This window comes from Thalia democratica, chromosome 1 (assembly GCF_965202585.1).
Source record: "Thalia democratica chromosome 1, ktThaDemo2.hap1.1, whole genome shotgun sequence".
NCBI lineage: Eukaryota > Metazoa > Chordata > Thaliacea > Salpida > Salpidae > Thalia > Thalia democratica.
In genome coordinates this window covers 69569473-69596542 of record NC_139165.1, presented here as the reverse complement: position 1 = coordinate 69596542, position 27070 = coordinate 69569473, and the positions used below count along the sequence as shown (strand labels likewise).

The following is a 27070-nucleotide window of genomic DNA, read 5'->3' as shown; positions in this document are numbered from 1 at the left end:
TACCGAAGGTTATATATAATAAAATTAAATTAGCATACTTTCACAAAGTTAAAGAGAACTACTTAATGCTATGCTTCTATAAAACAGTAATAACTAAAGTTTGGAGAAAAAAAAACATTTTTATACATTTTAAATAATAAGATATTTTTTCTTGTAAGTTTCGTAAAAAGTATTATGTCTTGTATTATAGATGACTGAAATCTCATTTATAGAATTGTTTAAGTTTGTTTCCATTTCATTGAATGCTAAAAATATGTTTTTAGAGTACATATTTTGCTTATTAATACTCGAGTTCTATAAAACAGGGCTCCCATAAAACCTGGAGTTTTACAATTTAGGCTAAAAAAAACCTGGAAATTTTGAAAAAACCCTGGAATTTTGAACAAAAATAACTATAAATCTGGAATTTTTAACAATTTTTACATGTTAAGTAGTAAAATTTTAAATTGACACGAAAAATCTATAATACAGATAAAATTTTTTTCGTCATCATCAAAATCTTTTTTATTAAAAAACACAATTAAAGTAGCTTCACAGTATCTTTTGAATGCTGCTATACTACTCAGCACAGTTTTTAACCTTAAACTTAGTTATAAACTAAAAATAGACCCAAAACTTGTACTTTTAAAAACCTGGAAGTAATTCAGAAAACCTGGAAAAATTTCTCGAAAAAATTTTGCAACCCTGATAAAAGTAAATATATTAAGAAGAAAAAAAAGTTCTATACTTTTTATAGTGTACTTATAAAATATTTTTCATACAATATTTAAAGTTAAAGAAAAACGGGTTAATAAGTGGGTGTTCAACCATTTTCGGAGTACTTTGAATTGCTTCGCAGAGCATATAGATTACATATATTTTAAAAACGAACATTCAACTTGAACTAGTTAAAGGTCGTATAACGTTATAAGTTAATTAAACTACAAAATCGCAGTACCAAAACATAAAAATATTAACAGTTGCTTTTATTACAAATTCAATCAATTAGACTCCTCAAAACTTAATGAGATAATATTCAAGAGTTATTATTTAGAACTTTCCCAAGATCTAGTCTAGTTTAACCTAAGATTACAAAGTAATATTCATTAAAACAGAAATCTTCTTAATCTAAGAAGAAGTCCTAACCAAATGTAAATATTAAGAATTGCAGTTAATATGTTTTAATGTTAAAAAGATGGTTTATTTTTAAATAAAAGCTTGGCTGTAGTTTATATTTATTAGAGCTAACATAAATATTTACAAGCAATTATGGTTTAAAATTTTTCTGTCTTTTTTGTAAGTACATGTTAGCATATACTCCACACAAAAAAAAAAAAAAATCCTGGAATTATATTAAAAAACATAAGTCTTTACTTTTTATGTAAACTTTTGTTGACAACCAACTTGTAATTGTAGTATTTTTATCTTACTAAATTTATAATAAAGATATCAAACCAAGTGATTTTTAAATACTTATAAATATTCTGCACCCCTAACAAAGATACCACGCATCGCCCCTAGTAAGTAGTATAAAAACGTGTATATATAATATAAAATAAAACTGTTTATATAAACTTATTAAAAATTATGCCCAAAAATTGTTTTATTTAGTTGAGTAATATTTCAGGAGTCGGAAAACTGCGGCCTGCGAGGTACTTATTGCTAGACATACACTTTAAAAAAAAAGTTGTCGTAAAAGTTATAATTAGTCTCTTAAATTAATAATTCTGATTACCAGTGCTTTTTTATTGCGAATTTTATCATATATTAGTTTTAAAATACCATTTTTATTTTGACTGAAATTATTTTAAAAAACTGCGGCGCGCGGAAGAATTTTTCTAAACAGTGCTGCCCGCGAGAAACTTTTTCAAGAAAAACTTGCCTGCAGTTTGTAATTAGATAACTGCCGCGCCGACTGTCTAATAAAATGATAACTTTAGTAGTAAATAGATATAAAACAAGGCATGAAAAATTAAAAAAAAAAGTAAAGTAGTGTTTTTAAAAAAGGATATAGCAAGTAAATAATTTTCTGTCCCCAAAAAAGTTTCAAAAATAATTAAGCATATATTTTAAAAATCAATCTTTGTTATACTCTTAATAGTTTTTAGAGTCTATTTTTTTTAATTAGAGATAAGTACAATAATATTAAAAGTATTTCTATTCAAAAAAAAATTTAGCGCTATACTCGGTTTTTAAAGTTATGAAATAAAACTTTAACAATACATAATAAAAATAACTTTTTTATAAATCTCAAACAAACAACAAGATAATGTTAGTATCTGTGCCAGTCAATTGTAAACAAAAGTACAACAGTTCTAGTTAGTTTTATAAAAATTTGTATTTTCTCAGTATTGCCAGAAAAAACCTGGAATTAAAAAATTTAAGCAAAAAAAAACTAAAATTTTTGAAAAAAAAAAGAAAAGACCTGGAACTTTTAGCAAAAATTACTGAAAAGCTTGAATCTTTACATATAAAGTTATAAAATCTAGATTATATGTTAAAAATATGTTGTATACAATATTATTTTTTGTATTACAGTAACCTTTCGTGAATCTACGCACTCTCGATAAGTTACGCATTTTAGTATTCTCAAAATAGAATTTGATTTGAAAAAGATTTAATTTTGTACAAAGAAAACTTCTTGTATCTATTGGATTAATAATATATTTAGTTTTTTGACATAAATTTTTGAAAGCTAAATTGACTCTATATCTTTAGCGTTTGTAAAATTATATTCCTTGACCAATGGATACTTATTTAGTTTTGCCTCACTGTACCATAAGTTTAATAGTTAACCACAGTTTTATTTTAGATTCTAGGTAATAGATCTTAGTAGGTATTTTTAATATCTCTCGTTTAATCACGCACTTTTGCTGTGGACGCAGTGTGCGTAGTTTTGCGAGACGTTACTGTATTTAGAATTATTTTTATTATAAAGTAAAGTTTTTCCTTTAAATTAATTTTGTACTACAAATTGACAAAAAAGCTTCTAATTTAAAAAATTTAAAAAAAAATTCAGAAAACCTGAAAAAAAATTGAATTCTTTTACAACACTGTAAAATAAAAAAAAAAGTTTGTACTACAATATAAATGAATTAAACATTTATTACTTTCAACAGAAAAAGTTAATGTTTAATAACATCTGTTAACAAAGAACAACTGGTCTCCGGTTTTTATTCTCTATGATTAACTGCTCTTTGGAGAATAACCCTAGACAACAAATTAAACAAGTTTGTTTACAAATTTACTGGAATTGAAAATAATATGCTTTCGAATTAAATTATTTTGTTCGGAAAACAATCAGTTTTTAAAATAGATTTTAAAACTTCCAAAGATTATTCCAAGATCCAAGCAGTTTCTTAAGAGTTTTAACATTAGTATAATACTTTGTACTTTTATTAACATTATTATAGTACGTTTTCCAGACTAGTAACAACCATGCTCTGTATGTAATTTTTGACTAAAAGTTATGAACTTTAATTACATTTTGGGTCAACTAACATATATAAAGTTTTGTAAAAAAAAATGTAAAAAAAATCCTTTTTTTTATAAAGACTCCTAACCCAACTTTAACTGTTTTTAAAATAGTGTAAGTATTGCTTGTGTTCAGTATATAGGTGTAAACATTTCGATGAAGTTAGTGTTTTGTTACCTGCTTTAGTTAAAATATTACTTAAGATAAAACTCTTTCTAAAATTATGGGTTTAAATACTTGAATCTGTCAAATTAAACTACAAAGTAGCTATGATGAAGGTTTTCTTAATAACATCAATTAAAATAAACCAAGGTCTACCCCTCTACAAACTTAATTTATTTTTATCTTATGGAAATTTTTTTAATGAAAGTATAAACTTTTTATAGTACAAACAGTGTAATTGAACTATTTAGCTAACTAACAAGATTAACTTTAATTAATTGTTAATCTTTAAAATAAATAGAGTACTTTTTTACCATGACCACTTTTAAAATTTAAAATTTTGAGTAACTCCGATCAATATTAAAGACAGATTTGTGCATGCTGCATAAGAAGAATAAGTAATAATTGATGAAATAGTTATTGAAAAAAGAAAAAAATCGAAAAATAAAAGAAAAATTATTCAAAGAAATTGTTTAATGAAATCAAACATGTTTACCTAGATTTAGTTTTTGTAATTTAACTTCACAATAAAAAAAATACTATTTCGAAAACTGAATACTCAATTAAGTTTTATTCAATATAGAATCATTACATTTACAGGGTTGCCACACACTCAGGGAACTCAGGAAATCTCAGGGAATTTTCAAACTGTAGAAAATCTCAGGGAAACTCAGGGAATTTCGACATTTTTCTTTTAACTCAAGGAAACTCAGGGAAGTTTTGATTTTTTCTCTAAATTTCAGGGAAGTTTTTGAAAATCTCAGGGAATTTTTTTTCTAGATCTAGAATGAGGTTTAGTTAATCCAGTTTCAATATTTTGTTCAAAAGTAGTAATTTTTATTTTAAGTGGTTATTTAGAATTTTTTTAGCCTTGCGGCTAGTTCTTCATAGTAAAACATTGTAGTTTTTTTAAGTTTTAAATTTATATTTACTTAAGTAAAATCAAACAGTTGAGAGAAATGAAAGTTGTTGTTAACTATTCATTAAAAAGTTCTAATAAACTTTTTATTTTTAGTTACTTATGTAGTTTAAAAAACACTATGTTGTACTAACAGTTCTTATTTTTTAAATAATAAAGTTTGTCAATTAAAATGTCAAACAAATTAAACTTTATTCTTTTATGTAGAAAGTTAACTAACAAGTTTACACAAAGTTGTGCAAAAATTTAGTTTTTTAATTTTTTATTGGTTTAGTCCTTTTAAGATAGAGTTTTTGAAAACAGTTTTTTTCATAAATTTAATGCAGAAGCATACACATACAACCTTCCTTTTATTATTAAAGAAGAAAAATGAGAATGAAGTATTAATAATTTGTGTTAGAAGAGAAATTTTTTTTTTTAAGATTTGAAAAATACTCAGGGAAACTCAGGGAAATTTAAGGTTACTCAGGGAAATTTTTGGTCACTCAGGGAAGATTTTTTGGCTCAAAGAGTGGCAACCCTGCATTTACATAACTAAACTTTATCATAAATAACAAAGCTAGAAATTTGATTGACACACCTAAAAAAAATTACTTTGTTAACTCATGAGTATGTTCTTAGTAGCTAAATAAAATACTTTTACATAGCATGTACCTTTAGACAACATATAAAAAAGAGTAACTTTTAACATTAACGGATTAGTTATGTTATAATTAAAAAAGTTGATAAGTACAAGTTGATTTTAAAATATATTTTTTTACTAATAGTAGCTATTCTTCAAATTTATGTCAAAATAACACTTAATATTTTGTATGTTAAAGCATGAACTTAAAAAAATTGTAAACGTTTATCAGCCATTAATTTTAATAATAATTAGTTAATTTCGATGTTGTTTTTTAAACAATGAGATTTTTAATTGCAAATATATTAATATATAATCAAGCATAAACTTAATTTTTTTTTACCAACAAATCTTTGTCAGTTATTCTTTTTTAACCTACTAAATTTATTTAAGTATTTTAATTACATCTTGATCTAATTTGTTATTTTAAAACGTTATTTAGTATATGTATTTATTATAAAGTTGATATTGTTATTAAGTTATTAATTTTGTTCTTATATACATACATGAGCAGGTTTTATAAAATTATATGTAATATCAAAAAAAGTTTTATGTATGTAAAATAGTTTAAACAGTGTATTAAAGTTTTAATGATTAATTTAAATATCTAACAATTGTAATAAGTAAAAAAGAAAGAATTAAAAAGTATCCGAAAAAAAAAGTTTGAAACAAAAAGAGTTGTTGATGTTTTACGAAATCAATGTTAAAACTATCATTATATATATTTGACCTTACTATGATCAATGCAAAAAATTATGTATATAAAACATTGCCTTTAGTTTTACGAAAATGCAGAAATAACTGCATACGTAGTTCTATAGTTTTGGTGACTTTTCTTTTAAATAGGAACTGCGTACAAGAAACTATTTGAACGTTTTACTCTAAATTTGTTGATATTTTTTATAACATTTAATAAGAAAGTAATACCGACATTGTGAAACAAAGTTTAATTAATAAAAAAGACATAAATAGAAACTTTTAATATAGTTAAAACAAAAGTTCTATTGAATTTATTGCTTTACAAATGTTTCTCGCTTACACGATGGTCACAAGCAAATAAACTAACAAGTGACAATGGATAAACACTTATATAGTTTTAGCTGGGTAATTAGGTAATTTAATAACTAATAATTTTTAGTAAAGTTATTAACATTAACATAAAATACCACAAAAACAAAAAGGCAATATGTAAAAAACAAAATTACAAAATAATTAATGACAAAGGTTGGTAAATTAAGCTTAGATCTAGTCAATTAAGATTTTAAATATATTTTTGTGAAATGCCTACATTTTCCCACCAACTCCGATCTCAAATTAAAAGTTTGTTGTTGTCTGCGAACGCAATTTCAAGTATTTCCAAATTACAGAGAGTACAAATTTTTCCTGGTCTATTTTGGTTTGTACGATTAATAATCTCCCATTTAATTATTTTTCGAATCGATAGTATCATTTTTAATTTTGTGCATGAACGTACTTGAACTTGTACTTTTCTTCTTTGTTTCGCTTCTAAAGGATTGTATATGTTCGTAAAATCTAGCTTTAAATTGTCTTCCAGTTAATCCAATATATATATTTTCCTTATTCTTATGCACGACTGTTGCTTTATATATGACGCTTTAGTAAGACATCAAACAGACATAACTAGATTTTTTTAGTATTGTATTTTATTGGTAAAAAAAAATAACTTTGAGTTTTTACTGTTGAAAAGCAAACTTGAGCTTTAAAAAAGTTTAAAATTCTGTACAAACAGATAGTAGTCTCTTTTATTTATTCTTAAATCTTTTTTTAATTTAAATGCATAGAAGCATAAAAAAATGCTACCTTAACATTTGCTAAGCCTTTATTTATTATTTAAATTATTGTTAAAACCAATTAAAAAGTGAGCTTATTTAAACACAAGGTTTTAAAAATATATACAAATTTATTTTTACTGAGTTTAGTTAAACTTTATAATATTTTTTTGTATTTTTAAACTCTGTTTATTTTTTATTTTAAAACAAATAACCGAAAATTCTATAATTATCCATTTTTTATAAATTAATAAACTTTAACGTGTTTTAATGCAAAAGTTAGAAAATCTCCAAGGCTTTAAAAAAGTAAACAGTACAAAAAACTCTTTAAACCAACAAGTGTTGTTTTTAGGCAAAAATATAGTTGTGTTCAGTTACAACTTATATATCACAGTTATTTTATAAAAAATACTAATTTAAGTACTGAATAGAACTTTATTGCTAAAAAAAAATCTTTTATAGTTATCGAAATTCTGGTCTCTGTCTACAACACGGACAAGTAATAGAATCCGAGAACCATTTTTCAATACATTCAGTGCAAAACAAATGCCCACACTTCAGCTTTGTGACGGATTTTCCAATGTCAAATTCATCCAAGCACACGGCACAATCCTTCGTCTTGTTTGCAGTTTCCTCGTATAAAAAAACTGTTTGCTGTTTCAATACGCACTTATGAAAATACTTTTTTGAATACTTTTGATGTTTGCCACTTATGGTGTTCATATCAACTTTTAATTCCTCATAGTAATCTGTTATTCGATAGTTTATGGAGGATTCCAACAGTTTATTAAGCGTCGAATTTAGCTCCCTGGGGCCTAATAAATCTTTATTTATTTTATCGTTAAGTTCTTTTACGTCACTCTTTAATTTTTCAAAATCTTTGTTGGGCTCACCAGTAAATGAAAGTTTGACTTTTACGCTTTTGCCAAATTTGTTAGCTGCTTCAAAGAGTTTTTTCATTTCATTTTTGTCTATAAATGCTGCATTTTCTTCGTAATTTAAAATAAACTCAAAATTTTCTTTTAAGGGTGTTTCACTATTTTGGGATGGCAATAAAGAAAACTTTTTATAAGTTATAAATTTTGAGTGCTTTTCACAAAAACCTTTAAATTTTTTCATGTACTTTTCAAGCTTGTTCTCCAAAGCTTCAGCGCCTTTAACATTGTGAAAGATGTAATAGGCCAGTGAATTTAAAAAAGAAAAGTGATCGTAAAAAACATTTTTGATTGTGGTTTCAAAAAACTTAAAAAGTTCTTCTAGATTTTTAGAAGCTATTATGGCAGTTCTAAGCTCTTCTGTATACTCGTTGTTCATTGTTATTTTTGTGTCAATGTTTAAAGTAGTATTTATAACACTTATAACAATCTTATAAATCAGTTAAATAACTAGTTTATTCTTTTAACATTTAGTACTTATAATTAAGTCCAAAAATTAATACAGAATTATCACATAAGATTTTTTACTTATGGTATTTTAGTTGGTAAACGCTCTTTATAATAAGTACTTTCAAAAGTTAGATACTAACCAAGTAAAATAGTTAGCATTACAAGACGACTTGAGAAATTATTATTTTATTACATCTCTACTGTATAATTTTAAAGTTATGTACACACCAGCATTGTTAAGAAAATTTATAAGCCTAAGCATTTCAAACTTATAGACAAGTAACTTTATGAAAGCAGTATTAATTACATTATTAAATATCAAACTAAAAAGCTGATACTATATTTTAAAATGTTCTTTAGTTTAAAAGCTACTAAGTATTTTTTTGCAACAATATTATACTAAAATATTATTTAAATTAATAATATATTTTTGTAAACCGAACTATTTTTGAAGAGCTTAAAAAAGATAATATTTTAATTAGCTTGACTGGATTTAACAAGACTTTGGCAATTAATCTAACACCTAACGTAATATTAGTTTAAGATACGATGTATTAAACATTATAAAGTTGTGATTAAATACTAATTAAAAAAATCAAATATGCGTTTATATTTAGATCAGAACATAAACGATTATTATAATCTAAAAAAGTTATTTTGCTGTTCAAAAAAATAGTTATACTAAAACTCTGTAATTAATTTAAAGTTCCATAGTTAAAAATATGGATCCTCATTTAAAAAATATCAGGATCCAGCCAATAACTGATTTATTGATTACCAAACAAAACAAAAGTTTCTTATTTAGCTTAAGTTATGCCAGTAGACGCGAGGAAAAAAAGAAAATAATAAAAACTTACTTTAACAGAAAAATTTCTGTTGCATTTTTCTAGAGCTCTGAATGGAAATTTTAAAGTTTTGTTCATTTAGTTTAATTTTAGAAAATGTAATGTTTCAGCTTTTTTTTCCGAAGAAATAAAAGTTTTAAATAAAAAAACAAAGTTATTTTTGTATTTTAAATGTTCAAAGATTGTGAAAAATGGCGCGAATTAATACTATTAATAACCGAAAGGTTTTTTCGTGTACCAGGTCCTAGGACCAAGTATTTCGAGCGCATTTTTTGTCATTTAATAAACAATTTATAAAATATATAATGTGTTTATGACTAAAATAACCCTTGATTCATAGCTCATTTTAACTAATTTTTAATTTATTATACAGTCTTAGACGATGTAAATCCTTTATAACTTAGTTTTAATAATTAGATTAAAAATGATAATTAATAAAACCCTAGGCTACATTGAAAGGTTCGTTTTGAAAAGATGCATCAATATTACTTATTTAGAATATTTAAATTTAAATATCTCTATTTTTACTTTTGCCCTATTTGAAACTACAGTGCATCAGAGGGTTTAGTATTGAATAGTTTGGTTATTCAATGTATAATCTTTTTACTTTAAAAACTCGATAAACTTTTTATTAAAAATTTTTGTTTTGTTAAGAAAAAACATAGTTTTAAGTAAGCGAATGTAAAAACTCCAGAAAAAGAATACTAATAAAAGAAAATTAATATTCAGAAAACAATTTATAAAAATATTCTCTTTTTTTTGAACATTTAGTATTTACTAAGTAGTTAAAATATCTTTAAAGTTACAAAAGTTAAATTTTGAGTTATAAACTGCCACAGTTTTGTAAAACTTCTTAATTATTAAATGATTACTTTTTGATAAAAATAGTTGTGATAAACTGTTTTAAAGAGTAAGGTTTAAATATTGATATAAACTCTAAAATAAATTGGATCTTTATTACATTTATTAGGCCTGATTACAAAAGTTTAAAACAGTGGGTCTTGTAAATTTTATTTTCATATTTAGTTATATCTGTTTAGTTAGGCTGATACAGGTTTATTTTTGGCTATAAAAGTCAAACTCGGCTATGCTGAAAATTGCTAATTCACATTACCAAATACAAACTCTTTTTAAGTACAAACTCTCGTTCACGGTTTTATTCAGTAAATGTTTTATTATTGTTTCCTAACTAGCTTTACTTACCTTTAATATAACTTATTAAGAAACTTCTTTCATAGTCTTATTTATAGTAGCCTTAAACATTTTTACCAGTTTTCATTAGTTTTTTTTTCGTGTGCTTAAATATGGTTTGTAAACTTAACCTAAGCCTTGATGTCTACATAAACCTTTATTTTAATCTCCAGAAACTTATTATTAGTGAAAATGTTATTGATATTATTTTAAAATGACAGAAAGTATTTAAATAAATTCGCTAATCATTAAGTCTGTAATATAAATTACTAGTCTGAAAATACTTTTAAAACTTTTTTGGATTAGTTATTTGTAACTTGCTCTGAAAGCTTTTTTTAAAACATCTAATTTAGTTAAGAAAAAACCTTTTCATCGATGATAGGATTTTTACTTTTTGTTTTGAGCTGTTTAATATCAAACTAATCAAAACTATATAAACTTATCAGTTTCTTATGTATTTTATATATGGCCACAAGTTACATTATAAAAATCAAAACTTAGTATGCAGTATATATTTAAAAGTATCAGAAAACGAAGATAAAAACACTATTATCCTACTTAAGTTTATTAATAATCACTCTATGTTTTCTACAATACTCGTAAAATCTTTTTGATAACGTTCCTTTTGTTTTCGATTTCTTTTAATGAATAATGAAGAAATAAGAAGAACCAATAGAAATGTGGCTAGCGATGCAGTAACAACAGCATAAAACTTTTTTGATTGTAGTATCAGACTCAAAGGCTTAGAATTGGCTTCTATAGTGCTTTCAATAAAGCGCAAATAATACGAAACTCTGGTGGCAACTGAAGGCGCTTTCTGGCAAAAATCTTCGTTCAAAGCTCCCACACTGTCAAGTCCGTACAAACATCTTTTGCTGCCCCTCCCACTAGCGCAGGCGTAGGGGCTTCCCGAATCGCCCACGCAATAACCGACACCGAGATCCCGGTTACCGACGCACATCTGACCCTGCACAACTTTGTACCCGAAGGCGGTCTCACAAGCCGTGTCGTTCAAAACAAAAACTTCGCCCTGCATCAGCGTGTCCGACATGTGTCCCGTTTCGGTTAATCCCCAACCCGATATGAAACAACTGGTTCCAACTTTGAGACTTTCCGGTTTTGGCGGCAGCGGTATCGGGGAAACGAACTCGTTGAAACTCAAGTATCTAGAGAGCAGAACAAGAGCAACGTCGTTTTCCAGCTTCCCCGTTTCGTTCCAATCTCCGTGCTTGAACAGCTCCAGTGCGTCCGCCACCTGCCTTCCCTCGCTCGTCTCCTCCTTCCAGTTGACGTCTCCGGCAACGACTCTCACCCGTGCCGGATCTTCTGGGAGGCAGTGAGCCGCGGTCAGGACCCACTCGTGACGCAGGATTGACCCGCCGCAAAGATCTGCTCCTTTCCCACCCGTCCTGCTGATGACTGCCACCGTGTACGGGTGCTTTTTCAACTTCACTTTCTTCCCATTCACTAATCTACCTCGCCCGCGAACAATGCTTGTTAATGAAATGAACAAGCAAATGATGTAAGCAATTTTGTGCATTGAAAACATTTTCTTTTATTTTTTTCCATTTGAAACGCACTGTTGAAATTTTTTGTTTGTATAAGATTATAAGAAAAGATTATTAATCAGAATAGATTTTAGACGTTTTTATATTTTTGCCATATTCTTGTTTACCTTAAGTCAGCTTATTATTTGTATTCGTGCATTAAGCAAAGTTTAACTTCTTTTTACCTACATATAAATTAATCTTTTTCGAAGTTTATATTTAGAACTTTTTATGTAAAGTTTTAGGGCTAAAAGTACGTAAGAATAGTTGAAATTTAAAAACAATCATTGACTTTGGTCACTGTTTAAAATGATTTTAAAACATCCTTTTGTAATAAATATAAATACTCTTATAGCTTATTTCAAACTATAATAAAGTATATATCAATAACCTAATAAAATTAATTGAGAACTTAACATTTAAAAATTTTTATAATATTTCTTATAAATTTGAAAACTGTTGAAAAATATGTTTCTTATTAAAAGAATTATAAATAATTCGCAAATCGGTCCAGGACACAAGTCTTTAATTAATTAACTTATTTAACAAGAAATTAATTTGAAGAAAACGTGCAATAAACTGGTAGATTTTTAAACCATCGTTAATTTATTTTTTGTATTATTAAAAGAATAAGATATAATTCACTTAAAGAACGTTGGTTAGTTATAGTTTATTGAACGATAAAAAAAAGTGTTCAAAATATTAAGTCCTAGGACCTGGTGCACGAAAAACCTTTCGGTTATCGGGTCGCACACCACGGGTACCTTTTAACGTCTTGTCCAGGACAAAGTTAGTTTCGATTTAGTAGGTAAAAAAAAAGATTGTAGATAGACTCAGAAGCAAGAAAGAATAATGATGTTTTATCAATAAAGTAACAATGTATCAAACTAAAACACTATTCATTTGCAGAGAATCATTATTTAAATTTAAGTTCTGGATTATTTTTAAACTGCTAATTTATATAAACTTTTGTTTTTAAACTAGACTCACATTTAAACTAGAGTAAAAAAAATTAATCTATTTATTGTAATCCGGATTAATTTCCATCTACTTCAACTCCCAACTGAATTATCTCCCAACTAAGTAGGCTGAAATGGGGGATCAAGCAATCGACTTTTTTATGAATAAAAAATCAAACCAAAAGTTATACATAGTTAAGTAGAATAATAGATTATTTTTTAAAAGCTGTTTTTTTAAGTGTTTCTGAAGTTATGTAAGTTTAAGTTCTACCAATTTTTCTTTTTAACATTTTAAAAATTTATTAAAATAGTTCATATTTTAAATTAAAAAATTGCTGCAGAAAACTAAACAAAAGTACTTAGAACAGTGATTTATGATATTTTAAAACATAATATTGTGCATACCAGAAATAAGATAAGTTATTTTAGAAACTCAAAGGTTTATAACTTTTTTTGAAAAATTTATGTTTTGAAGAAAATAAAATAAATTTATAGCTTACAAAAACATTAAAAACAGTTTTTCTTCTTAAATAAGGAACAAATTAAAATTTCATAGCTCTTTTTTATTGCTCTAGCCTAAAAAGTGAGAATTTTTGAAGCCCTTTTTAATTTATGACCCCCAGTATTCCTTAAATCACCATTAACTTTTTGAAACATATTAAGGTTAAAAACATGGTTAAAGTTATAACAGTTCGAGTTGTCAAAGAATTTATGTTATTTTTCAATAGGAACTTTACCACATCAGATTAAAAACGGTAAAAAAAAACAAATATATGTAAGTATTTCAAGTACTTTTGTCAAGTTGTTGCAATCTTTAACTTTACATAAATTTGACAATTTTCGGGTAATTAAAAAAAATATGAACAAAAAACGACTGCATATAAACTAAGATAATTTCTTAAACACTTGGAGCAGAAAGGAAACAAAACTGGCTAAAATAAACAGTTCTACTCAACAATGTTTAACTTTTAACTCATTTTTCCAATCATTGTAAAAAAGTCAGTTACCGCTTTTCAGCCCACTGGGAATTCGAAAAAAATTAGTTCCCCTCCGAATTTTGTATCTAAGTGTACAAGATTTTTAATTATAACAAAAACTAATGTACAATATTTTATTTTGAACAAGTTAAAAGCGACAAAGTAGATGTATTAGTTTAACACAAGCTATTTGGTTAAAGGTCAAACTTACTTTTAGCTTTTAACAATCTTTATAAACAATAAATTTATATATGTACTAAAAACGATAAAAGCTATATATTATAAAAGTATTCTGAATATACACTTATCCTAAGCTTCTTAAACAAGGTAATTTTAATTAAACGGTGCTTTATATTGAAATGAAGTTTTTAGTTATGTTTTTACAGAATAGTTTATTAAATCTTCTCACTGATTAAAAAAAGTTCTGTGTTTGAAAATACAAATACAGTGCAATTTATAAAAATTAAGTTTGTAAAATACACGCTGGGTCGTTATTTTAAGCTCTATCAATATTTAAAAAAAGAGTTAATAAGCAATTAAAGTTGTCCAGCTAGTCATTTTTTTGTGGCTTAAAAAGTTATTCAAAGTATACAAAAAATTCTGGTAAGTAAACATTTAAAAAATAGAAATGTGTATCCTTTTCAGCAAAAAAAAAATAAATCTTGTAGTTTTAAACTTATCTTTTTTAAAATTTATATTAGTTTTATGAAGGTGACAGCCCTAATTATTACTTATACTACTAATTTTTAGTACTTTGTTTAATTTAACAGTTTTACTTTCTGTAAACATCTAAAGAAGTTTTCAATCTAAGAAATCTTTAAGTTCTTATTTTTCTAATAAAAAATGAATTTTTTGCATAAACTACCTCGTAAGACTGTGATGGAAACTCGTAAATTTTTATGAATTTATTACACATATTTTTTCACCCCTTATACTTCAAGTTCAGCATTCTATATAGTACTCTCACTGATTAATACTTTTTTTTAAAATAAGCACATGATATATGTACAGTGCAAGTAATTTTTAAAATTAAACAGGTGATGAATAATGGTTACTTTACAATTTGTTTTCATTGATATTTATTGTATTTAACCTATACTACTTAGAATTCAGGTAACTTAAAATTTTACACATAAGAAGTTATACCTTGTTATCATTTTCAAGGATTATAAATAAACAAACTCAGTTCAAAGTTAATAAAATGTTTCTTTTTTTTATATACTTCATAAACTATTTTAATTTTACATAAAACATATATTAGTATATTATAAAACTAAAAGAACAGACATGAAATGTACTCAAGTCATTCTGTTTAAGTTTATGTAATTGACAATAACACAGTGTACAAATAAATTAAGTAAAAATTAATTATATTTTTAAATATCCTTCGTTTATGAGAATGCAAACAATTATCACCTCAAAACATTAAATGAGTTGTTATTTTATTTGGTCATAAAAATAGTTTCTTTACAAAATGTTTATTTTAAATTTATTTAAATTGTAAGATACTATGAAGTATGAACTAAATTTTTTGTTTTATTAATTATTTAAATAAGCGTATAATAGAACTTTACGAGGTTACGAAACAATGACTTTTTCTAAATACTTCAATAAAAGTATGTACAAACGTACATTTTTTTCATTAACTATTTTCAATTTTAAGAATAATTAGTAAATAAAATAGTCTTACTTAATATTAATTAGTTTCAATTCAACTATTCTTACAAATTCTTATTTTAATCAGCAATTAAAAGTTTTTAATTTTGTATCTTTATTTTTATCAGTTTCTATATGAATTTTTTTTTGACAATAAGTTTTATTGTACAGCGAAAACAGCAAACTATAAACTAATTTCTCTACATTTTAATAAAACTACTATAGTATAGTTAGTTTACTCATCAGACTTATTATTTAGGAAACATTAAAACCATTTAAAATATCATAATCTATAATAGCACTAACTTGCAAGAGTCTCTTTAAAAATTATAACCTAGCAAATGTGTATATAAAATATTATAAGTACCTTGAGCTCAATATTTTAAAATAAAATAAACTTTTTAATTATCGCTAACATCAAGCATAAAATAAGTGTATTTAGTATTAAAAAATATATCAAAATATTAAACTTTGATGCCGTATCTATAAAAAGCAGAGTTTGTACATTAAAAAGTTGTTTTATAAAAGATCAACTAATTCATCAAAACTTGCATTAGAATGTTATTGGTTTTTATTAATTTTCAACTGGAGTAGTTTTCTTTTAGCTTATAATAAAATATGCATAAAAAAAGATATAAGTTTTAAATTATGTTTTAACTTCAAAAATTAATTATGAACAACAAAAGTTTGCAGGTATGAATAAATTAAATATTTTAAATAATAAAATAAATAAGTAGTCAACAAAACTGACATATAAGGCCTAGATAATCATGATTTTAAGTTGAATTATAGATAATTTAAATTATTGTATTTTTTTATTATTTAGTGTTAATAGTTGATTGTCTGATTTCCACAAGCCAAACATAATAGCAGCGTGGCAAATATGGAGAGTAGTTGAGCTGATTGTTGTTGATGGATAGATATTCCAACACATCTCTATTAACCCGAGTAATAGTAATCTGAAAAAAATAAATCACTTTTTAAATTTGAGATAACTTATTTTTATTTGTAAGATTTTTTTCAAATTTTATTGTATTCAGTTGTAAGTTGTTAACTACATCAATGTTTAACAAGGAATGAGCCTGTACGTACATAGTAGTGTAATTATAAACTATTTAACTGCACACAAAAATTAGTCTAGAAGTGTGACAGTACTTTATTTTTCTAACTATTGTGCACAGTTTCTAATAATTTTGGGAACCACTGGATTAACTAGTACCGTGATTTTTGCTTTTAAAACCCAAAAAATGTATCCAATTTTATTAAAATTATTTAGAGATTAAGGGAAAAGCTAATTTTTCTAGTTAAAGTTTTAAACCTATCTTTGTATTAGTTTACTTTTGTTATAATTATGACTTTTGTTTTATAACATTTATGAGTATTTATTAAGATGTATTAGAAGGTGATAATTTAAATACCTAAGTTCCTGTTTCAACAAAAACTATAAATCATTTGTTCATGCGCAACAATTTAACAACTTATAAATAAGAGGTTTAAATTACTACTAACCTAACAGCAAAAAAACCAAAAATCCTAAAATAAACCAAAAAACCAAAAATTTATCAAACCTACCTAAACTTGTAAAACAAACTTAAACTAGCCTGAGTTATTGGCAAACACCTATAACTGTATTGTAAAAAAGTCTTGAAAATTAGAGTAGTGCTAATCACTAAGTAGTTAAGAAAAATAATTATAACCAACTTTAAGATAAAAAATAACCCTGAAATGAAAAATGAATTTAGAATCTGAAATATATAAAGATTACACAAAAATATTTGAATTATAACTATATGACTAGTAATCTGTTACTTAAAGAACGATCTTTAATTAAATATAATTTCTTTCAATTATAATATGCATACAATATACATTCTTTAACTTTAGATGCTTTTTTTGAAAAAAAAGAGTTTATAATTAAACGAATAAAAAATTTAATTTTTAACATTATAAAAAATATAACTAATTTCATATAAGCTATCCAAAAAATTACCTTACATGTTTTTTCTCTCAAAACATTTGTGCAAATTAGAATATGTGTAACTAAAATTTGTAAAGAAACTTTTTTACTATGCTTAATAGTAACTTGATTTTGGAAAAAATTTAGTTTAAAACGTTAATTTATTAAAAAAGTATCCAACCTAAAAGCTGAGGAGTAATTGCAGCACCAAAGGAGGTAGGGTAAGGTGTGGTAGTACCAAATATAAAACTGATAATGAAGGCTTCTCGAGAAAACTATACCGACGAAATTGCATATGAAAAGGACCCTAACTATTTCCTCACTTGTCAACTTGGTGGGTTCAAACTTCCTGTAATCAAGCAATCCAAACAAGCTTTTCAAATTTCTGTAAATCACCTTACAAATTAGTTTCTTTTTACTAATTAAAAAAAAAATTTGTGGTTAACTAAATTTTTCATAGCTTTAGTTAGATGATAGTCATTTTCTATATCGTATAGAGTTTACATTTATACTTTTAAATGTACAATTAACAAATAATATCAATTACTGTTTTATATTAAAAACATAAAAAAATCACCTAACAAGTTTTATTCTATAAAGTTAAATACAAATTTAACTGTTTTGTTTATTCATTATGATTAGGAAGTTTTACTTTTTCAACTAACCAACTGAATATAGGAATCTATATGGAAATTAAAAACATATTGGTTTTTTATATCATAGTATTTGATCAATACTAAATGAAAAATGGTTAAATATTACAGTACACAAAAAACTAAATAAAGTTAAATAAAGTAAATTTAAACAAATATATACACATGTTAAGAATTAGTATAATTTTGTATTTTTAATAAGAAATTAATATATTAATCAATGGTAGGTTAGCCTTTAAAATTAACGATCAGAAATTGCTTATAAAAAAATATTTAGGGATGTTTTTTTTTTTTTTTGTGGGACACAATAGTTTAAAAAATTACACTAAAACCAAAATTTAACTTTTTAAAAGCATAACTTTAATTTTGAACATTGTCCGCGGGCCACAGTTTGCCGAACCCTGATCAAAATTATCAATATTTTGGTTATTAGTTCTCAATTACAAAACAATTTTTTTATTGTATCTAAAAAACTTTCACTGACTTTTTCCACTTTGTAGCAGCGAACAACAGCAGCACAGTAAGATGGAGTGCCAGCAGCATGAAGTGAAACCTTCTGTCGGCAAATACTTCAACGCTTAACATTCTCCAATTGACGGTCCATTTGAAATCGAACTGCCTGGATAGTTCGAACGAACGCAGCAAGTACCCGGATGCATTTTCAAGCAGAAACGGAAGACCAAGAAGAACCTGATGTTTGTAGATTATATTAAAACAACAATAACATATAATTTAATTATATTCTGAGTATTTATTTTCAACAGCTTACATTATCACTTATACATAATTTTTTACAATTAAAAATTTGAAGAAAATTTTAGCTTTAATAAAGCTATTAGGTGTTAATCAACACGATTAAATATATATAAATATGTATGTTAGGTGTACTTTTAATTTGGTTTCCATTACCTTAGTTTTTTTAAGCAAAAGTTTATTTCTAACAACTTAATAAATATATTGAAGTATTAAGTAATCTTTACATGTCTTAAAAAATTTAACTCTAAAGCAATTTTTTCAAGAACTTAAGTTTACTAACGATAAAAGTAACGTATTTATAATAGACTTACAGCTATTCTAAGTATTAAATACAAAAGTTTTCTTTCTCAAACCTAAGTATGTAAAGCAAAATCAAATTAAATTTTATAATTTAACAAACTTAATTAATTTAAAATAAAATATAAAAAGGTTTAAAACAAAGATATCGATAAAAAGAAAGTTTAAGAAAACAACCTGTATAAGACCACACAGGGCAATATGCGCAATAGACTTTGCAACTCCAATTTCGATGAGTAACACTAAGAACAAACCAGGACTGAACAACATTATGTTCATTTTCACTGAAACAGCTGCACTGAACATAACACATCCTAAAGTCCTAACAACATATTACATTGTAAGTGCAACGCCACTAAAAACTATGCAAAACTCAGATTATATAAAAGTTTAAAATGTTAGTAGCTCTAATATCAATTTATTTAGCTTGTTGTTTACTAATATTTATTTTTTTTCACTCGTGAACCAGTTTGTTTTCTATTTAAAATTGAAATTTATTCGCAACTTAAAATGTAATTTATACTTTTAAACATTTTATCATGATAAACTTTACGCTAATAAACTAATATTTGTACACTTAATTTTTCATTTTAATTTAAACTTATGACTTTAAGCTTTTTAAATTTAACGATTCAATTTTTAAAAAAATTCAGCTTTACAGTTTTCTGAATTATTAAAAGTCAAATGCAATATTTGATATTTTAAAATTTACTAGCTAAACAAATTTATTCAGTGAAGTCCTTAATTCAATATTTTAAGCTATTAAACTGAAGTCTAACTAAAAAGGTGATTTTTATTTTTTTAATATGCTGTTAATAATAAGTAACAATGTTCACAAACAATATTTTATATAAACAGTTCATAAATAGTACACAACTGATAAACTAAAAACATTTCTCATACAAGGAACTTACCATCTTTTATCAAGAAACAAGTTCAGAGCTACAAAGAAAAGTATCATTGCAACAGGGTCGTTAAAAAGCCTTAGGACGAAAATTGAGTGAACTCGTTTGCTGGCGCAGCACATGAAGACAAAAACGTACGGTGGACACTGAAGAAAATAAAAATTAATTAAATAACCTTTTTATTTTTAATATTCTATTTTTAATACTTGTTTTTTTTTTTTTTTAATAACTACATATAAAAAATGTTATGTTTCTAACTCAAGTACACAGGGCTACCAAAGGGTTTTTGAAACATTTCTTCCAGGTTTTCAAAAGTACAAGTTTTTGGGTTTATTTTAAGTGTAAGATCAAGTTTAAGATAAAAACTTTCTTAATTAGTATAACATCATTGAGACATTTTTGAGCTATTTTAAATGTGTTTTTCAATAAAAAATTATAATAACAAAAAAAATCGATATATTTGTGTCAAATCGAAATTTTATTACCTTACATGTAAAAAAAGTTTAAAATTCCAGGTTTTTTGGCAACCCCAAGTACAATAAACTTATTAGTATCAAAGTAAAAGTCTGTAGTTTATATAAGCTAAAAAAATAACTTATTTATTAAACACCTTGGCAGTTTTGTTATATATTCGGATGACAAGTGCAAGATTGATCATGTAGAAGACAAGAAAGATATACTGAGCGAGTCTTATGTTGGCACCATGACCAGTAATGTAGTATAAGGCTGAAAATATGTAGACAAAACCTGTAGAAAAAAAAATTGGAATAGTAAACATATTTTTCTAAATATAATGTTGGGCAATTTTTCTAGCCGGCGGACCAAATTTACAACAAAAATTCTTTTGCGAGAGGAGTATTTTCAAATATTATAAAAGAAAAATTAAAACAACTCATTAAAGAAACGAATAAAATGAAATGAACATCTACCAAGCGCTACTATGCTTTATAAACCAAATAAGTAAATATTTTTAAATATTTGTCATACAAAATCTCAACTTAGTGTTTTGCATAACATTTTTCCACGCTAAAATCAAATGTAATAGATTTCTGGTTGTAGGTTGCTCTACTTTAATACAACAAAACTTAACAAAGTTCTGCTTCAATAAACGCAGTTTTATTTTAAGTATTAGGCTACTTTAACACGTTTAAACTAACTTAAATAAGCAAGGTTTTAAAAAAATTAAAAAAAATTTTTTTGTCAGCAATCATTATTTTTTTTAGGTTTAAACTATTTCCCTAAAATCAAAAGCTTAAAAGTACAGTTTTATGTTAAAATATGCTTTATAAACACAACTGTAATAAACACGTTGTATTTTAAATATTGTTAAGTTTAATTTAAAAAATACATTTGACTAAAATATATTCATTAAAACTATAAACTTCTAAAAATATGTAAAAATATTCTAAATAGGCGTCTTTCTAAAAAAAAAAAAAACTGCAAGTCGAGTTATACCTGAAATATAAGTCATATTTACAACCTTAAAACTTAAGTGATAATAACTTTAAAATTTACGAGAATATTTTTAATATTTTATTTTTTATACAGAACTACCTAAAAGTAGAATGCAAAATTTTATTAGACCCTACATAATAATTTTTTTATTGTAATTTAACATTGCTAAACTAGATTAAACCAAAAACTAGTCACTAAGTCTATTTAATATTTAAAAAACTTAACGTTTGAACCGAAAACTAATTTTATTTAGATAAACAAAGTTATTTTTAAACAGAATGTACCATTAAATAACCTGCAGGATAAACCAATGGTCCGGTGTCTCCTTTTAAAAGCATGTAATCAGTTGTACCGTTTAGAAAACCAGAACACTCGTCCATATAGGCTTTCCAATCTATCTCCGTATCTGTTACAATACAATTTTTTGAATCATACACTACTTTAGTTTCATTCTTAAGTGATTTTCAATTTTTCCAATGTAATTAAAAATCAATGATAAAATTTTTGGTATTAGATATCTATATATATATAATTGAATAAATGTTTAAACCTATTTTTATTCATATTGATCAAATAATGACTTGTAATTTTTAAGTTACTAATTTTTTTTTACCTAAAAAACATTGCTTATATTTTAAGTTTACATGTTATAAGTTAAAATAACAAAGTAATTGAAAAAGTATTTGTTATTATTCAGAAGATTTTTTAAATACTGAAACAAGTAATTAATTTTTTTAAAGCATACATACTCTGTCTTCACGTAAACAAAACCATTAAACTGATGATTAATAGACAAAATCTACACTTCCGTACCTACTTGAATGTTTTTTATTTTGTAGATATCAATTTAATTACTATAAATTAACTATTAAATGAGTTTCATGTAATATTAAAGTACTGTACAATATCAACAACAAGACAAGAGATTTTTGATTAAGAGCAATACTTTAATTGATTTAGTGAATTAACTATAATATAGATATAGTTTTTCTCATCTTACTTGTAATTTGTGTCAACATGTAGATTTATGAAAATATTTTCAAAATTACATTATTTTATAAATAAAGAAAATATTTCTTAATGATGTCTGACAAGTTATTTTAATTTTTACACTTAAGTAAAAAATATTAAAAAATAATCTAACATTAATTGCTGCAAACATTATGGGTGCAGAACAACTAAATCATAAATCAAACAAAAAGAATCAGGTCGAAGTAATTGAAACGTCAAGTTTCTTATTTAAAATGCATATGTTTTAATAAAAAGCTATACCAAAACAACGAAACATACATGAAACTTTATTTATAATAAAAAAGTTTTGAAGGAGTTCTAAATTGAACAATATTATTCCAAGTACGTAGGTAAACTTCACATCGTAAAGCAAACTTTTAGTCCAGTGTGAAATTCGTTCGATTGGAAAAACTCTTCTTGGCATTTTTAGAGAAAATACTTAGCTACTGTAATTTTTAAAAACTTTAATTATAACAAATATCTTTAAACACACATGACCTATACAATTTTCCTAAAAAAACTAAAATAAAAATTTTATCTATCATAAAAACTAATAACAGTTATTTAATTTATTGGCATAGAGGTCACTAACTCAGAAGATACATTCAAAAGACACTACTAATATAAATAAAACTTAATATTAAAATAAGATTTCGTTAAATTTGTTTGTGTGCTTTAAAAACCATTTTTATATTCTCTTTTTCATTAAAATTTAACAAAAGGAAGCAATGTTAAGTAAACTTTAACATCGATAGAATCTATTTTAAAAAGTAGGTCGAAATCACAAATAACATTTTTATCAAGAAAACTACAATAATAATCCTAAAATGTTCATGTTCTAATCAAAACAAAGTTTGATAAGAATTTTGATGAAAACTTCTTCTTAACAGCCGACATCTAGAATTTTTGCATGGAACTAGCAACAATTGCCCTCATTTTACCATACACCTTGCTCGGTGGGCTTCCCATGATAAGGTTGCAAATTGCTCTTCTGGCAATGCCGATGCTCTTATAGCTGCCCATGATTGAAACCTTGGTACCAGCCAAAATGATGCGAGTCTTTGTCACGTTTTCAATGGTGAACTTGACTTTACCTCCAGAGCCTGAAGAAGTTTACGTAAATTAGTTATTTTATAATACAAACTATAAAGTAAACATTATTGAATTTGGCTTTGATTAAAAACTAATAATAAAACTTTTGTTCATAAAACATAACAGTAAAATTTTATAATATATATATCATACAGAACAAAAATATATTGTAACACATTAAAAATTAAAAAGCAGACTCTTTTTAATTTTTAAACTTATTATATTTTCAAATTTAAAATTAATTACCTTTAGATATGACTTAAAACTTTTGTTGCTTGTAGACCCAACATTAAATTTTTTTTTCAAGTAGTTAAAATACGTATTTTATTATGTATATTTTTTCTCAAATTTAAAAACCTATAATAGAAAACAAATAACTTTTGTTATTCTACATCTAAGCAATTGAAACAGTTATCAAGTCACTTAACGAAGTTAGTCTAAAACAACATTCACAAATAAGATATGGTTACTGAAGAAAAATGCTTACATATAAATCATTAAATATAAGCTTATTAAGCTTTAATATGTAAGCTTAACTTACCAGCAATTCTACCAATAGCTCTGCTCAAATGATCATCCTTTAAAGTTTTAACATGAGTTACATCAAAACTCTCTAGAAAAAGTTGCTCTGTTCTTATAATAGCCATGGCATCATCAACAGCAAAACCTGGATGACAAAATTATAAAGTTTAAGTTGGCGAAGCATAAAATATTTTTTCTAAACAATATTTAGTTAATTTATCTATTTTACTAAAGCAAGTTTAAAAATATACATATTATCTTACTTTGTTCTACATATTAGAAAACCATTTTGTAGTTCTTGGTTGCTATTAATTATAAAAATATTTATAGTTCTTGGAACCTTTATACATTCAAAAGGTTCTCAAAGGTTGAAGATTACTTTAACTTTTAGTTAAGGATATACACAAAAAAAAAATTGCTTTGAGAATTAGTTTACTTCTTATTTATGTTAGCCGGTTTTTCAAGTAAAAAATCTATTATAGGTAGCTTGCACTTACTTCAGTTATTCTTCTTTTAAATCACAACAAGAGCTAATCAGTTTTACATTAGGACCGCTATAATAGACATTTAATGTGAATATACTGACAATTGTTATTAAATTACATTATATTAAAGCAAAGTCAAAAATAAAACAGTATTACAGGGTGTCTGAGTATAAAAGCTTATTTGTTCTTTTCTAACAAAAGCCACAATAATAACCATACTTATAGTACATCCTACTCACTGATATATATACTTATCTCTGAAAGTCTTAAGCCAAGGATCACTATAAATAGATCATAGAAAAATTTATATTACTATTGAACTTAAATAAAACCATAAAAACTTTATTAAATTCAAAATAAAGAAAGCACTTAAAAAAAGAAAGACTTATCAAACTATAAATTGCTGGTTCAACTTTATATAAAATTCAAAACCAGCATAAAGGAATGACAATGTGGTCTTTAAAGTATTTAATTTATTATTAGCTTATTTCTATTCTAATAGTTATAATGAATAAAAATACTTGATTAAGTAAATTTTAAGTTTTATTTACCTAATGAAAAGGCTCTAATAAACTCAGCTGCCTTCTGTAAAGCACCAATATCTTTTGTCTGCTTACATGTTCTTAGAAAAACAGTAGATCTTTTAATATCATACTTGATTTCAAGTTTCAGCTGTTTGCTTATTGGATCATATATCTTGTTCCAGTTTTCTTTTAAAGCAGAATATCTAAAAAAAAATTAAGTTAGTTAACTAAGTATAAGTTGAAATTTAAAAATAAAAAGAAAATTACCAAAGAAATTTAATATAACACTTAGTGATATGATACGAAAAGAAGTACATGATATACAAAATGTTATATACATACTTTACAAAATATAAGTAATTTATATTTTGCTGTATCTTAAGTTAACTTTTCAAAAACTTATATTTATCTACAGTTTAAGTTTAAGTAATTTATTACTATTTTCTTAACTAACAACTTAAACTAACAAAACTATTCTTTTATAGGATTAGTTCAAGCTTAAAAATTGTGTTTTTTTTTAATTGACCTTAAGCTTCATAATATACTTATAAATTAAATAAATGTAATACATCAACAAACTTATATTTTAATTTTAAAATAACCTTTTACAATAATTTTTTCAAAAAAATCATTAAAAAATATTTATAAATGAATCCCAGACGTTATTTCTAATTAAGACCTAGATAGCATCAAGATATTTTTTTTCAAATTAATATTTAGAACTGGATTCATATAGTCAAAAGTTATTGAAATTCTTAATGCTTTATTATACATTTCAAATTTATCTTTTTATTTCTTTATTACTTATAAAAAGTGTGGGCAACTTATCTAGCAGACTACTTATAATAGCTCTACATGTATATTTTATGACACTTTATTAAATATTTTAAGTAACCTATTTGAAGGAATGTAAACAGCACGTTTACTTCTTGCCTCTTTAACAGCTTCTGGTTTAGCTTCACTGAAATTAGGGCGTTTCAACATAGTTTCACTGCCATCATCAACCTCCATACTATCTGCTTTTCGCTTAGTAGCACTTTTGTTTTTATTTTCATCTGCCATTATTTTTCTGAGCAATGACTTATCAAATAAAATTACCTAAACTATAATGCAAGGTTAATTTTTAGTTTAAAAATATCAAGAAATTAAGTTTTTTTAAATAAATATTAGCTCAAGCTAAAACACCGTTAAGGCCATAGGAAGGTCCAGCATTTTTTTTACTAAAATTAACTTTGGCTTTTATATGAAAGCTTAAAGTACAAACTATAAGCCAGTTTTTATAGAATTCAAAAATATCATTTAACTTTTGAGATATTTAATTTTTTGTAAAAATTTTCCAATATAAACGTATGGACCACAAATTTTTTGGGATCAATTTTCTGGGAAACTTTAAAATTCACTAAAAATCTATCTTTACCTTCATTTTTCAAGCAATCTTCTTCAAATTTTCAGGATACGTTCCTTAAAATAAAAGGAAAAAACTAAAAGGAAAAGTAATTTAAAAAAATAAAAATTTTATAATAAAACAAAAAAAAAAGTGTTTTTTTTTTCAAAAAAACCATATTTTTACAGAATTTTTTTTTAATTCCAAAGTAACGTTTTTTTGTTATTATATAAAGATTAGACTGTGAAAGTTTGAAGAAAATTGCTTGAAAAATGTAGGAGATAGATTTAAATGAAATAGTCTTTTTTTGCTGTTTTAGTTTTCCCTTCCCATGGGGAACCTATTATGCGGCCCGACTTTGACTGGTCATATCTCAAAAAATAATTTGAATTTTTAAAAACAATAAAAAGCATCTTGAAGCTTAGAAAAAACTCTATAAAATAAGATCAACTTGTAAAAAACATGGTTTACCCCTCCCCCCCTATAGCCTTAAGTTTGTTAAACTAAATATTTATGTTGAAG

The 27070-nt window shown here is 25.0% G+C and overlaps 3 protein-coding genes across 3 annotated transcripts; all 3 read right to left on the bottom strand.

Annotated features, from left to right (window-relative positions):
• Positions 1–7409: 7409 nt before the first annotated feature.
• LOC145838455 (chymotrypsinogen A-like) lies at positions 7410–11917 on the bottom strand. The gene is made up of 2 exons (XM_082946052.1): positions 11162–11917; positions 7410–7601 (listed from the first exon to the last, which is right to left on the bottom strand). The coding sequence occupies exons 1-2, from the start codon at positions 11915–11917 to the stop codon at positions 7410–7412; spliced, it is 948 nt and encodes a 315-aa protein (XP_082802178.1).
• Positions 11918–16004: 4087 nt separating this feature from the next.
• LOC145848669 (dol-P-Man:Man(5)GlcNAc(2)-PP-Dol alpha-1,3-mannosyltransferase-like) lies at positions 16005–23074 on the bottom strand. Its single transcript, XM_082953984.1, has 8 exons — positions 22821–23074; positions 21826–21936; positions 20686–20822; positions 20085–20221; positions 19348–19492; positions 18602–18807; positions 17646–17849; positions 16005–16466 (listed from the first exon to the last, which is right to left on the bottom strand). The coding sequence occupies exons 1-8, from the start codon at positions 22963–22965 to the stop codon at positions 16310–16312; spliced, it is 1242 nt and encodes a 413-aa protein (XP_082810110.1). The 5' UTR covers positions 22966–23074; the 3' UTR covers positions 16005–16309.
• A 60-nt stretch (positions 23075–23134) lies between these two features.
• Positions 23135–26262, bottom strand: LOC145848684 (RNA-binding protein PNO1-like). The gene is made up of 4 exons (XM_082953992.1): positions 26060–26262; positions 25192–25367; positions 24175–24300; positions 23135–23644 (listed from the first exon to the last, which is right to left on the bottom strand). The coding sequence occupies exons 1-4, from the start codon at positions 26224–26226 to the stop codon at positions 23439–23441; spliced, it is 675 nt and encodes a 224-aa protein (XP_082810118.1). The 5' UTR covers positions 26227–26262; the 3' UTR covers positions 23135–23438.
• Between the last annotated feature and the right edge of the window lie 808 nt (positions 26263–27070).

Excerpts from the sequence above, each read along its gene's own strand:
- LOC145838455 (XM_082946052.1), bottom strand. The coding sequence starts at position 11,917 with ATGTTTTCAATGCACAAAATTGCTTACATCATTTGCTTGTTCATTTCA. Across the intron at positions 7,602-11,161 it reads CGCCTTCAGTTGCCACCAGA|CAAACAGTTTTTTTATACGA; the intron begins GTTTCGTATTAT and ends GTATTGAAACAG.
- LOC145848669 (XM_082953984.1), bottom strand. The coding sequence starts at position 22,965 with ATGCCAAGAAGAGTTTTTCCAATCGAACGAATTTCACACTGGACTAAA. Across the intron at positions 21,937-22,820 it reads TATTATAAATAAAGTTTCAT|ATACGGAGATAGATTGGAAA; the intron begins GTATGTTTCGTT and ends GTATTGTAACAG. Across the intron at positions 17,850-18,601 it reads GCTGCTACAAAGTGGAAAAA|AAATTTGAAAAGCTTGTTTG; the intron begins GTCAGTGAAAGT and ends GGTGATTTACAG.
- LOC145848684 (XM_082953992.1), bottom strand. The coding sequence starts at position 26,226 with ATGGCAGATGAAAATAAAAACAAAAGTGCTACTAAGCGAAAAGCAGAT. Across the intron at positions 25,368-26,059 it reads GTTTACATTCCTTCAAATAG|ATATTCTGCTTTAAAAGAAA; the intron begins GTTACTTAAAAT and ends ATTTTTTTTTAG. Across the intron at positions 23,645-24,174 it reads AGCTATTGGTAGAATTGCTG|GCTCTGGAGGTAAAGTCAAG; the intron begins GTAAGTTAAGCT and ends AAACTTCTTCAG.